The 13,868-nt window shown below is 50.2% G+C and overlaps 2 protein-coding genes across 7 annotated transcripts in view; both read right to left on the minus strand.

The window, feature by feature from the left end:
* LOC135258571 (adenosine deaminase 2-A-like) overlaps positions 1-13,868 on the minus strand; it is a 230,085-nt gene that overhangs the window by 90,880 nt on the left and 125,337 nt on the right. The gene's annotated exons all lie outside the window — the stretch shown is intronic.
* zgc:77158 (solute carrier family 45 member 3) overlaps positions 1-13,868 on the minus strand; it is a 33,544-nt gene that overhangs the window by 12,841 nt on the left and 6,835 nt on the right. For 4 of the 6 annotated variants that reach the window (XM_064342886.1, XM_064342889.1, XM_064342890.1 and 1 more), the window contains one exon: positions 2,352-2,642. In XM_064342886.1, the coding sequence (XP_064198956.1) occupies positions 2,352-2,499 (148 nt within the window). In that variant the 5' untranslated portion in view covers positions 2,500-2,642. Of the gene's footprint in view, positions 1-2,351; positions 2,643-4,099; positions 4,260-4,836; positions 5,457-13,868 lie in introns of those variants that run through there. The other 2 variants (XM_064342885.1, XM_064342891.1) reach the window with 2 other exon arrangements.

A 13,868-nucleotide genomic window follows, 5' to 3' on the forward strand; every position in this document is an offset into this window, starting at 1 on the left:
CCCTCAATCAGAAAACCAAAACACAGAAAAACCAATGTCAATCAAGTTTTGATTATATGCCCAAAATGACAGCTCAATTAAAAACTAGGCAAATTTTAAGTTCAGAAAGTGGTCTGATCTCCACTGGAGTAGATGAATGAATTTTCAGCTCACTGGTGGAAGACCTGGGCACAAAGGCTCTCTCTGCAGAATCTGTGCAGCTGTTTGGGCCAGGGCCAAGTCAGTTCTGCACAGTCCACAATATAGGGCATGACTACCACATATGCCTAGATAAAACAACAGCAATATTTTAATATTTTCTATATTTTTGGTCAAACAAAAAGATGGCTGTACTGTAAAGCATGAGGATCAGATTTATGAAAAAAAGACAGAGCCTCAAAAAAATGTTTTCCTACTATCCTTTAAAAAACTCATACTATCACTGAAGGTGATTAAATGTGGCATTTTATGTGTGAAGAAGAAAAAAAAACACAAATGCAAGAGCAATGGCATGCAATAAAAAACAGCAGTGTAGGCACCATTTAACAGCAGAAATATCTGACCTGCACAATACGAATTTTTAAGAGGGGAGAGCAGAAATAAAACTGCATGCATCATCAATCTTTTCAGAAGATACATGAAGTTCGGCGTGTGCAAGTACCATCATAGAGGGGGAAAAGGCGTGTATTTACAGTAAGTAAGCAGGATTGCACAGCCCCACAGTGCAGTCAGACGCGTAATCCAGGGGCGGCTGTTGCTCAGGAGAGAGCCCGGCTGTTTGTTTACTCTCCAGAGCGGGTCTGTGCCAAGCGACGGCCCAAGGGGGGGGGGGAAGGGGGGGGAGCGGCAGGGTGGCGTTCTCCACCAACATCAAACGGCGCCACAGGGCACCGCGCAATCGCCACGACGCAGGTCTCCCTGCTGCTCCACGGGAAGCCCCGCTTCCCCCCCCCCGGCAAACACCACCGGCGCACGTCCACTGTAAAGGACAAGAGCTTCCCAGGCCACTCATTGGGCATCCGCCCTTCACTCTCGGTTGAATTTTTTCTGTCGGTTGAATTTTTTCCCCCCTTATTAGGGGCTGTAGCCTCAAACAAAACCACGCAGTGTGTGGCTTTTAAAAATACTGTTTATTGTAGCAATTCAGTTGAAAAAAAAAAAAATAGAAAATAAAAAGAACATTTGATTTAGAGGGCACTGTGTGGTGCCAAATGGAATTTTTCTTTGTGTTTGGTTCTGGCAGACATACGTGGACATGCATACCAGGACACCAATGCGACCGATGCATGGTCACCATGAATTAAAAACACAGAAGACACATACAGATGAATAAACATTTAGACTTAGACCTAAGATTTATCTCACACACACAGCCACCCTCATCTCGGATTCAAAATATGCTTTCCATCACATTCTGAATGTCACACACACACACACACACACACACACACACACACATCCACACACACACTTTCACATTCCCAACCACCCCCCCCTCCCCAGTTTAGAATTACCAATCATAACCACAGGCCTGTCACTGAACCTCACATACTCCAAACGCATGCACTGCTCCAAAGGACTGCAAAAATTAAGCAGTGGCACAGACTCAACCCAACCACAGAATGCATCATTAATACAAGTGCCTCAGCTAGACAAGCAACTGTCCTCTCTCTCTCTCTTTCAATGTTTATCTCTCTCTCTCATTCATGTACACACACAACACCACATCACGCACAAACAGCTACATAAAAGTGTAGTCACACAGAAAAAATGTACTGTATGTGTAAATGATTATTATATATTAAACTGCGGTATCAGACTCAAAGCTACAACACTATGGCTGCTCTCTCTCTCTCCTCTCCTCTCCTCTTCTCCTCCCTTCCTCTCTCTCCTCTCCCTCTCTCCTTCTCCCTCCTCTCCTCTCTCTCTCCTCCTCTCTCTCTCTCTCTTTCCCTCCCTCCCTCTCTCTCTTTCAGCAGCTCCACTCCTTCAGATCTGCTTCCCACAGTTCGCTCTACAGCTGCCTTTCAATTTGCGCCTGATTGTTACCTGGAAAAGAAGCAGGTGACTGCGTTCTCCGGTTTACGCAAGCAACCTCAATTAAGTCATTAAGCCCTGAGCGGTGGAGAGACACACTGCGCGCCCCGAGGTCATGAACTCCACCTCCACGCAAACAGGAACGCAAACAGCTGCGTCCGGAACAATTTTTAAAAATGGAGGGAGTGAGTAAGTGTACTGACGGAGCTGCTGTACCCACGTATAATATGGCCACTGAGAAACTGTTGGCCAGACAACTGGATGAAACACGGAAAAAGTGTTTTTTAAAGCCAGTGTGTGCGTGTATGTGTAAGAGTGCGCAGGCAGATCCTCACCGAGCACCATAGTCATGTACTTCTCCTCCACGCCAGCCTCCAGCAGTAAGGGCGGGACGTAGGTGATGCCGGCCGCCACGCAGATCTCCAGGCCGCAGGTCAGGGAGTTGAGCAGGACCAGGCGCCACTGAGACCGCCACCCGGGCATGATGGGCAGCTGTCCGTCACTCCGCTCTCCCGCTACTGCCAGCTCAGGGACGCACACCGCGTCCTGGGCGTCCGTAAACGCGCAACAGCTACAGGGGGCGCTGTTCTCAGAAAGCCAAAGGGCTCCATCCTTCCAGGGGCATGCTGGATATGAGAGAGAGAGAGAGAGATGAAGCAGAGAACAAATGTTGAGCTTGCCCACAAATATACTTTTTTTTCATATTTTGATTAAGCAGATTTAATTCAAATTTCAAGCAATACATCTCCGCCACATCGAATTATATTTTGTCGATATTTTCAATAACCTGAAGTGAAGTGAAGCTGGAAAGTTGCACACAGATCCTACATGTACCCCAGGCCGTGACTGGGGGACACAGAACAGGCTGCGGGTGCACACCTGGCTGTCAGGTGTCTAAGGTAGAGCCGTAAAAATAAAAAAACACCCAAATGCCTCGATCGCGGTAGCGAGTCCCTCAGCTAGAAACATCCCGGTGGAAACAGAGGCTGCTTTCAGACAGCTGTGTCACACATTCCGCTCCCAAGCATCGCCCCAGACTCCGCGACAGATCCAGGCACTGCCCGGCCCGTGTGCGACGGTGACGTTATTCTTCTGCTCTCTGCCCCGCTTTCTTAAACTGAGCTGAGGCGTTCTGGTTCTCCTGCGAGGACCAGGAAAGAGTGAGGAGCATTCCTGGAGAGCTTTCTCCCACACCTGGAAGCCACCGGCAGGACTGTGGGGCGGGCCCACCTGGCGAAGTCTGTCATTAGTTAGCGGAGTAAAACCTGATTACACACTGCCGCGCTGAGTGCCTTTCTCCTCAGGGAGCAATTTTCACCTATTGTTAAGGAGAATGCATACTGTCGAGTGAGCTAACAACACTTCCTGTGGGGGAAAGAGGAAGATCACACCTCAGTCAAATTAAGTGTGAAAGAAGTGATCGGAAGTCCAAAAATAAATCAATTTCCTGTGAAGCGCAGATACCTTACGCAAGGAACAGGGGAAAAAAAAAAAACTGTTCTCGAAAGCACAACATAGCTTAGCATACCCCTAATAAGGCTTCCAGTCTAAGCTCTGATACATTGCACCATGTCGCTCTAAGGAAAGAGCAGCAGGAGCGAGCGGATATGTGCATTTATGCATGCATCACACACAAAACAGGCGCACCAACGGCCAAGCCTCCCACCACCAATATGTTAGCATGAAGAGCTCTCGCCCTGCCTCACCGCGTAGAACGACCGTGCGCACGACCTATCACAGGCAACCACGGAGTCAATTAATGTCTGCAGCAAACTGGGGGCTCTGTTCCTTCATAAGCCTTTCAAGTTTCTACACCAAAGTTTTCTGACAGTTTCTCTCAACCACATTTTACTGGGGTTAGGAATCATTTTTTTTCATTTTTAGATATTCTGTCAACTGTTTTGTGACAGTGGCACTATAAAAAGCAACAGACAATTCCGCCATAAACATACATTTAAATGGTCTGTTTTGAGTCTTAAACCACCAAGAATAACAACAACCCTCCAACAGAGGACAGAAATGACAGAAAGAGATTAAAATCCCCGGTTTTGGTTAAAAAAAACCAGGTCTTGAGCACACTCACCAATAAGAGACAGCTGAAATATCTCCGATGCTAATTAACCAAAGAACCTAAGTTGGAAGAAGAGAAGCTAGAGTAGCAGAGGACATCGCTGGGCACCGGATCCTGGCCCTTCTGTTGACAGGGGGCAGACACACCACCAGTATCACAGCACTGATTCCTTTCCCTATCCTCACGTCAGTGTCTTGCATACTGCTGCCCACCCACAATCCCATCCCCTCCCCCCCCCCCGCCCCCCGTCTCCACCTCCCTGCCCCATCTGCCCGTAACGGGACACCACACAGCACTCCCCTCCTTGAGCGTTTCCTCCCCGAATCTCTCCTGGGGCCGACAAGTCGATCCCCCACCAAAGGACATCTTCAAGTTGATCGCGCGCCGTTCCCCGTCTCGCGGATTACTGACGGCAGCCCGCAACCTTCCTCGGCAACCTTCCTCGTCCTCGGGCCAGTCATCCTCCCCAGGGAACGCCGCCCAAAGCCGAGCCTTTCGTCTGAACCGTTTTGTTGCTTCTTCTTTCCACAGAAAAGCGGAACCTCACAACGCAAGGGGAGCCCACGCACACAGGCTTCCATTTTATTTACACTGTTCATTCTGGCAGCCAAAACCATCCAAAGAGCGTTCACACCAGCTGAGCGCGATCGGTGTTTATCTATCCACGGCACCGCAGGAAACCGAATCGGAAACGACGACAATAAAAAAAACGCAACAAATGGGGGGGGGGGGGGGGGGGAATCACTTACTTTGAATAAATACGTGGGTATTTCGGAGAAAGGCGATCACACAGGTGCACGGAGAGAAAGGTAAGACCTTCATTCGCTCTGAAATCCCATCAGCGAGACACAGGCGTTCCTCAGCGTGCCTTTCCAGCCCAGCAGCCGCCTTAAAAAAAAAACCGCGTAGCGGCGCTTCGATTTCTCCAGAACGTCTGAGTCAGACCGGTTTTTTGTGTGGAAGGGACGCGGAAGGGAGGAAGAGAAGACGGGCGCCCTCCTGCACCCGGCGAACGCGAGGCTCGGTCTCCGAAGCGTCCTATCGGAGCGCGAGAGGCGAGCGAGGATGCCAAGACCGGGCGCCGCGCTCAGAGGGGAGGAAAAAACAACGGCGTGCGATATTCATATTTGGTGTTAGATTCCTCCACAAATGCGGCCCATCTGCTCCTCTGCCGCAAATAAAAAGCCATCGTTGTGTGGTCCCCTCCCCCTCCGCTCACATCTCGCCGCGCGCCGCGCAGAATGCACGCGCAGCCGGGCCTGGTGAGGCCCTTCGGCCATCTGCGCTAACCGCACAGCAGGTGGAACGTGCCGGAAAACGCGTTGGCGGTCTTCGAGCCCGGGGGCAAGAGGGCCGCCTGCGCGTCAGCGTCTCTGGGAGAAGGGGTGGCTGTGGGGAGGGGGCTGTGGTGGGGGGGGGGGGTGGAGGGGATTGTTTCCTACCCCAAAGACTCACGCCAGTGGTTCGCTTCCAGTCAGAGGCAGGAGAAACGCTCGCCGGCCTTCGCTGTGACCGCAGCGCTGGCGTGGAGTCGAGGCCACCGCCGCGGCCTCCGTCACGACAGAACGCCGCCGACCAGCCCGCTGTGGCCGCCGCCGCTGGAGCAGCAGAGGAAGTGTACGAGCACAGCGAGCGCAAACGCAGACTCTCGGAGCCAGCTGGAGCCTGGGACTGTGGGGGACGGGGGGGTGGGCTTTACACCCGTCAAATCCCATTCCCCGTAGCCCGAGACGCCCTGACCGAAGCCCATCGGGGGACCCACACACTCCCCCCCACTGCCTGTCCCCGTCCACTCACCCCAATACCACCCACGCGCCCCCCCCCTCCCCCCTGCCACTCCAAGGTCAGCAGCTGCACTGACCCGCATTGTCACAGGACTTTTCACGCATCAGCCCATGGCTGGCAACCGACTGTTTCTTTGAGTCGCAAGGAGGCTGCCCCCCACCCCCTCCTTCCCACTCATCTCCCTCTCCTTTCCCCCGCTCCGTCTCTCCATTTCTCCGTCATTCCCCAGCAGGGATCCCATGGGCGGGATTGTTTTCTGCAGTTGCAGTTTGGATCCACGCTAATGACTCGTGCGATCCAGAAGTCTCAATCCCACAGGCAGCAGTTGCATTCACCAGAAGCCTGGAAGGAGGCTACTGTGGAGAACTTATCAGCACGCCAAGCCAGCCCCTGAATTATGAGTCAAATAAAATCCACGTGTTTGTTTTTAAAGCTGAACGAGTAACATTAACATGGCACGGGCCCGGACCTCCGCTAGATGAATGGCTTGCGTGAGGGCGCGTAGCCACCCACCCACGGCAATTCCAAACGACTTTAACGCTCCTGCAGTCTCCGCAATTTATTCCGGTCGTGTCCATCGATCGGCTTTCTGCAGCCTCCGCCGCTCCGAGTCAGGGGTCTATCTGGCCTTGTGAAAATAATCAGAGATGCGAAGTGTGACTGGAGAAGGGACTGGGGGGGGTGGGTGGGGGATGTCGGTTGCTATGGCAGTTCTGATCTTCTTCTGGCCTTTACCCCATTCAACCCGGGCCCCCAAATCTTCTTTAATGGGCCTGACGGGTATTGCCATACAAAACAGGCTTTGTGAGCGTCACACCAGTGTAAGTAACTTGATATACTGGGGAATGAAGCTCTGTCAATAACATTTTTATTAATGCAGGGTCAGACCCTGCAAAAGACCAACTGGAGAGTCTTGGGCTGAGTGGGGAGTAGGGTGGGGTGGGGGGTGCGTCTTGCAGGAGATGTAAGAACCGTAAGCGTAGCGTCTGTGTCGGATTCAGGAGCCTGACGCTAAGGCACAGGAGCTCGCTTTTGGCTCCAGCTGAAGGGCTGCTGCACACGAGCTCTCCCTCCTGCTCTCCTTAAGGGACTGCTGCCCATCGGGAGGGAGGGAGAGGGGGGGGTTGCTTGCTTCAAACCTCCAACCACAAAATTCCTACTGGATTCCAGTGGAGAGTGGGGGGGGGGGGGTGACGTTAGGATCCTCTGTGCCCGCTAAGTCGCTCGAATTTCTGAACGCGGATCACATGAGCGCAGCTTAATCTTCACCTCCGATCCTCCGCCCTGACCCTCGACCCTGCCTTTTCATCCGCCAATCATGTGATTGACAGCTGATGACACTCCCCCAATACTCCAGGAGAGACTCAGATATAATACACGGAGAGACCCAGTGAAAGGGTAATGACTGATTCAATTAAAAGTGATTCCTGATGCAAGACAGAAGACCCCATGGATCTCTTCTGCCACAGCCGACAGCTACTGGTCCGTCATGGCAATTATGGTTGCTGGATCTTCCAATTGTATCTATACAACATTGACATCATTGAATAATGTGATTCAATTTATACACAAGAGTTAAATGAGATAAGTACAAGGTGAACCACAGGTTAGTATTCATTTACTTACCCAGAACGGCAAAAGTCTCTGATTTACTGATTTGTGTTGATTTACTCATCCACGACATATCCAGATATAATTACATTGATTCGAAAGTTTCATATCATACATATCATGCTCTCCAGAGTGCATGCGATTGGTTATCTGAAAGTCATGTGATAAGGGTGTGAAAGGGAGAGGAACGCAGTCCTCTGGGGTATCTCCACCCAAATGTAAAATGACCTCGGTAACGGATCTGAGAACTGAATGTTATCAACACGGCCACACATATAGCACTACAATGACCCACTATCGAGGCCGGGTTTGTGTGTGGCTTCCCGACTTCCACTACCAAATAAGCACCTCTTTGAAAATCAGCCCAGCACGCCGCAGTCAAAAAAAGATAAAAAAAACGAACTGGCCTGTGCACACAATCAGACATACTCCCCGGGCTTCAGTTCTGCAGTTACTTCAACCAACAAATGTAAAAACCAGGTGCCCACACCTTGCCAATACGTAGGACAGGAAATAGTGGTAATAGTGAGCGAGCACTAGTAACTAAAGACAGAGCGCGTAGCTAGTCAGAGTTGACCATAAGCAAGCAGCTGCACAGAGCTAAGGCAGAGCAAGTGGGTAACCGCTCTGCAGCTAAGAGTGAGTGGCAACCTTTGAGGGGCACAGCGAGAAAGAATCTCAGTGGACCTGCCAGCAAGTGATCTGACAGCATGACAGTGAGTAGTGTAGCTCAGAGCTGAGTGCGCGATTATACACTGACTGTGCTGTGCCACGCACATCTCCATGACACACTCAATCCAAGGATGCTCTACTTACACACCCACACAGAATACTGGGCATGAGCAGCAGTTCACATGCTGTTAGGACTTCTGGAAAAAAAGAGGTAAGGCCAAACTGTCATTAAGGGCAATTAGTGGAGGAAAATATGTATAATAATAAAATGGGCAGAATATTACTCACGCCATCCAGCAGGGTGGTGGCATTTCAGAGCTCCTTGCACCTCCCTGCACTGCCAGCAGATGTGTGTGGAGAGAGCACGCTACCAGCCCTCAACACTGAAACTGAAACTGAAGACATTTCCCACAAGCCCTTTGGACCCCTGTGCCGCCGGAAAGCCCCAGGCCCCTCATGCCTGCGTGCACTCACGTTCCCTCCCTCTCCCTTTCCCCAAAATCTCCTTCACGCTTTTTCTCTCTCCAAACCCCTCTACCTTAATCAACCTCTCTTTCCCTCCATCCAAACCCTCTCTCGCTTTCTCTTCACCCCCCCCCCCAGCCCTCTTCTCTCCACCGGTCGGTGGTCACGGGAAAACCCCTGATCACAGGGGACTCCTCCTCTCCTAAGAGGGGAAAAATGCTGCTGGTTTGGTCCCCCCACCACACAGCGCAGCAGACAGAAAGCTTCCCTCAAACAAAGAGTGGATTCATATTGGTTGCAGCCTCAAAAAATACCCAAGACCTCCCTCAGCCAATACTTTACCCCTCATTCTCAGAAGAGTAACTCGCCCCGCCTCCCAATACACCCCCGTTTCCAGTGCTGTGCCATACCGTACCATGCCATGCCATGAAATCACGGGTTCTGGATGTGTTTTCATTGCCAGCAGAAGGGTACCGTGAATAGTTCTTGGAACTAAATTTCGCTACCCTTCCAGAGAGGTACCAAAAAAAGGTACAAGGAACCATGGGGTGGAGCTAGCAGTCCAGATTCACAAACTTCTTGTGAATCCCAGCAAACCAACGGCCAATTTTAAATACCCAGTAGCTACAAATTAGTTGACTAATTTGAAGGAAATGAAATACAAAGCCTGCCTGTGAAATTTCCATTTTACCCTCATGTTGGGAAATAAGTAACTCAGTGTATTTTACAAAGCAATTCACAGTCAAGAGAGAATTTCCCAAAATACAGGAAGGTGTTAGACTATGCAAAACAAGTATTTTTTTGTTACTTCCTCCAAAATTCTCATTGTCACAGTTCTCAAAGTTCAATGGGAACAGGAACAAGAATGCATTCCAGGGATTTACATTGCCCCTGTCTATCATAAGAGTTACCCCTCCCTCTGGTAATACATTACCCCCCCTTCAGCAGAGTAACCCTCCCTCTACCAATACATTTTCCCTTCCCTCTCTAATGTGTTCGACCTCATAAGAGCAGTTACCCCACCACAAAACTGCATATACTGACCCCCGACCCAGTAACACACTTAAGTATCTATCAGGAGCAAAGATTTCTGTCCCCCTCCAACCCCCAGTCTACACAAGTACACACACATACTGGTACACACACACAGAGCCTCAGTTTTAAAGAGCCCTGTATTCTGTGATGAAAGGGCACATTAACACTAACAGATAGAGTATAGTTCAGCTTTGAGGAATGAGTTTGCTTGAGTCTCTCACTGCGAATCAACTACCAGCCACAGGGTGTAAGAAGTGTACTGTTGGAGAAAACGCTGAAGGTAAACTTAAATCCAACAACCTCATAGAACAAAACTACACATTATAGAGCTATATGGCCTTAGAAGTTTTTTAAGTTTGAGTACATTTCTATTCTCTCTATTTTAGAAAAAATCCCAAGATCCTTTGCTTCAGAGCTGTCATGTCTAGATCTACAACACATCCAGAAAGCACTGAATGCACAGTATGCTATATCCCTTACCACAATGTCAGCTCACAGATGGCATGGAAAACAAAGTTTTATATTTAGCTACTGAATTTAGCTTGCTTAACTTAGCATGTTACACTGAATCACACAATGAAAACTTGGAAACAGTGAATGTTTTTTGCTGTGTAATTTTACTTCACTTGTTTAATGTTTAAATGTCTTTTTTCATGGTTAGTTGAAGTCAGTCCTGGCCAGAGAAAGTCAGATTTTTTGTTGTTGTTGTTGTTGCTGTTGTTTCATAAGAGGATTTGAGTGTTCCACACACTTCAGTACAACAAGCCAAGTCTCAAACAGCTGTAGGGAGCTGCAACAGAATCCTCTGTGCTTGGATAACCACGAGGGCACAAACAGGCACAACAGAAAATAGACCAATGACCTGTAGTCTGGCTGGCAAGGCAAGGCCTCGTAAAAATTTTTCAACGTTGCCTGCGTTACGGGTGAGTTGGGGGAGAGGAGCTGGAGAGGGCATTAATCACTCATTGGGAGTCCCAACAGTACATTAACCTTTAAACAAATATGAGCCTCTGCTGGTTAAGACAGACCAACGGCTTTATCCGTTATATCGCCAACCATTCGCAGCCCCGCGGATTAGCACATGTTAGCGTCGATGGCATCGTCGTTCCTTTTTCCAAAAAAGCAGGGTTCACTGAGTTCCAGTAAATTATGGTGGGTTGCTGCAAGGGATAGCCTATAAAGGTTTTTAGCCACTCTTGGAGAGAAATGGAAGCCTTTAAAAGCCTGAAAAGAAACGAAAGACGGCTGCTGGCCTCACAAGGACCAAACTCAGAGAGTTTCCCCTGCGCCATTTTAACGGCAGAATAGAAACTCGCAGGGCAGTCACAAAGTTAAGAAAGAGAAAGACAGAAAAAAAACCCAGGCATTTCAATGATAAACGCCCAGTCAGAAATCAAGAGGGCAGCACCATAGAGAGTCTTACGCAGTAGCTCTGAGGGTGACCATTCATTCCAAACTAACTCTGCGGAAAGGAATCCGCACTTTTTCGCCAAAATGACCAGCTGAGCGCTGCTGGGCCGTCCATTAAGTCTTTCGGAGGGGGGGGGGGGGTGATATTACACACGGCCGATTCTCGTGGGTCAGCTTTAACGCTGGGGGGTTGCGACCAGGCGCCTCCGGGGCCCGACCAATGAGAGGCCGGGGCACAGGCAGAGCCCCCGGCCAGGACGAGAGCGCAGTAGGTCCGTCTCCGCAGTGGGGGATCCTGACCGCAGCCCCGGGGATCAGACGATTAACACCCCGGTCGCAAATGCTACACAAACCAGATGGCCAAATGGGAGGAGCGCTCGCCCTGGGACTATATACACACACAGCGGAACACACACAAACACACGCACATACAGACCCACAGCAGGCAGCTCCATTCCTGTCAATATATGGAGACAAAAAAAAAAAACACTTTTGCGTGGTGGCCAAAACGTTTCTGCATTACACACGTTCTGCTCTCTTTCGTATCGCATTCAGTTTACTTTATTCCAGCTGGGGGAACAAGGCTGAGTCTGGAAAGTGGGATTCTTGCGATGATTCGAACCGTTGGCGGGGAGACTGTGAAGCACGCCGAAGCACACAAGGCCATAATAAAATATTCCATCGCGCCAGCTCCCATGGCTACGCTGGCTCCAGCGCATGCCGTGATGGCCTTTATGTCGAAACAAAGTCCAAGCCAAACGGAGAACCCTTCACCTTCTCCCCTGCTACTGTTACCATGATACTGGCACACCTTCCCTGTTATCCTTTGAAGAGGATAAGCGAGCCAAATCAAATCTGGCCACTCTGCCACCGGCAGCCACTGCAGTGGCACTTAGCACGACACTTTCCTGCCAATGCAGCAGACCCATAAACCACAAACCACAAAATAAGGATTACATTTGTAATAAATTGTGCTTGATTTTTTTTGAGTTTCCAAAGAAACCTGGAATAGCTCCCTAGTCATTTATTAATCCCCCATTCAACGACCAGGGTTTAAGTGGGCACTGGGTGTGAGGGAGAGTGTGTGTGTGTGTGTGGGTTTGGGGGGGGGGGCACAGAAAACAAGCCGTGTGCCACAACAGCATAATTACACCCCAGCCACCAAGTGGAAAATTCCATGGCACAGGAGGAACGTGCGGAAACACAAGGCGAAAACGTCACGAGCGTGAGCGTGTGTGCGGACCGCACCTTTTCCATTTCAGCCTGGCTCCAGTCTCATATTGGGCAAAGAGGCCAGAATAAATCTGTCTCAGCAGCCTCCCACTCTTTCTGTTCCCTCTCTCCTCTCCCTCTCTCCTCTCTCCCTCGTTCGTTTTCCAACTGTCTGGGTGACTCAGCCTCGGGACGCACAAGCAGGGAGGGCTCCCTGAACTGCAGAAACCCAAGCAGAGGCAAATACAGGAGCTTTCCATTTATCTGTAACAGGAAATGCTCTGCCTTTGCGCGATTGCGCTCGCGCGTACATGCATATGTGTCCCCATGTGAATCTGCATGCGTATGCAAGTGCGTGCGGGCATTTGTGTACCTCTATGCATCGGCATGAGTACACGCTATGGTGTGTGTTCGTCTGTGTATATAAGGTAGGCACGCTAGGTCCACACAGTGGACAGAGGAAAGCATGCCTGCTATTCTCATAGGCTGGCTGATGCAATAACGTTAACCACAAAGTAAATCAGACGCTATGCAACTACTGAAGAAACAACGGTCCGGCTCAAACAGCATCAAAGCTGTCATATGTGCAGACTTAAAGCGCGGGCTTGATCCTTTCAGAGAACATACGCTTCTCAGATATCAAAGAGCCTGCCGCCTCAGACGCAGAATGCGCATCCCTTTCAGACACATGAAAGCAAGCGCACAGTCCTCAACGTCTCTCATGTTTTCCACTGTTTCCCTGATGTGGACAGCCTGATAAAACAGCAAAGGGCACAAACTATCTATCCCTTTTAGACTTTAGTCTTGAGCTTCCTGTGCACTCCGTCTCTCTCTCTCTCTCTCTCTGTTTATTTAGCCATGGACTTCTCTGTTGTGTTTTAAGGCTTTTTTTCCCCTATCAACCAAAGTTTGGGCCTTGTGTACTGCAAACATCTGGTCCAGCCCTTATCTCCCTGGGAAAATGTCTGGGGGATGAAGCTGCAGTTATCCCAGCCCCGGAGCCGCGATCCGCGGGGCAGAGCGAGGGCAGCGGGTGCAAATCCGCGCGACGGCAAGCCGCGAGTGGCCGCTCGCTCATTACTGGAGAGGAGAACGAGCGGGGACAGAGCGACAGGCTGCTAGACCGCCTCAAGACCTCATTCACTGCCTTCAGTAACATGCCGTGTGAGCAACTCGCCAAAACCTGAACACGTGAAGTGAGTCTGAGGGGTCTTCAGTCTGAAGGGGAAAGGGGTGCAGGAAGTCAGCTGTGGGTTTATTCTGACCCAAAATGAACAGTACAACAATGTCAATTACACTCATTAAAGAGTAAGGTAGAAGGACTCGGCCAAATGTACCCTCTCCGGGTGAAGTTAGGTCAGGACTGGGCTGGGCTTGCTGACAGTGCACCCTCTCCTGCTGTTAGACGTGTTCGCTCAATGCCCCTGTTCCACTGTCCCACTGAAGGCCGGCAGGCTAAGCCAACAGGACAGGGGAGGCAAGGCAATGAAGACGTCAGTGCTGATCGGGGTCAGGGTACATTCCATTTCAGTTCAGTCAATTCTGGGAAGTAACCAAAGCCAATTCACAAAGTGAAAATGGCACCATGCTC

The sequence above is a fragment of the Anguilla rostrata genome, chromosome 7, assembly GCF_018555375.3.
Source record: "Anguilla rostrata isolate EN2019 chromosome 7, ASM1855537v3, whole genome shotgun sequence".
Lineage (NCBI taxonomy): Eukaryota > Metazoa > Chordata > Actinopteri > Anguilliformes > Anguillidae > Anguilla > Anguilla rostrata.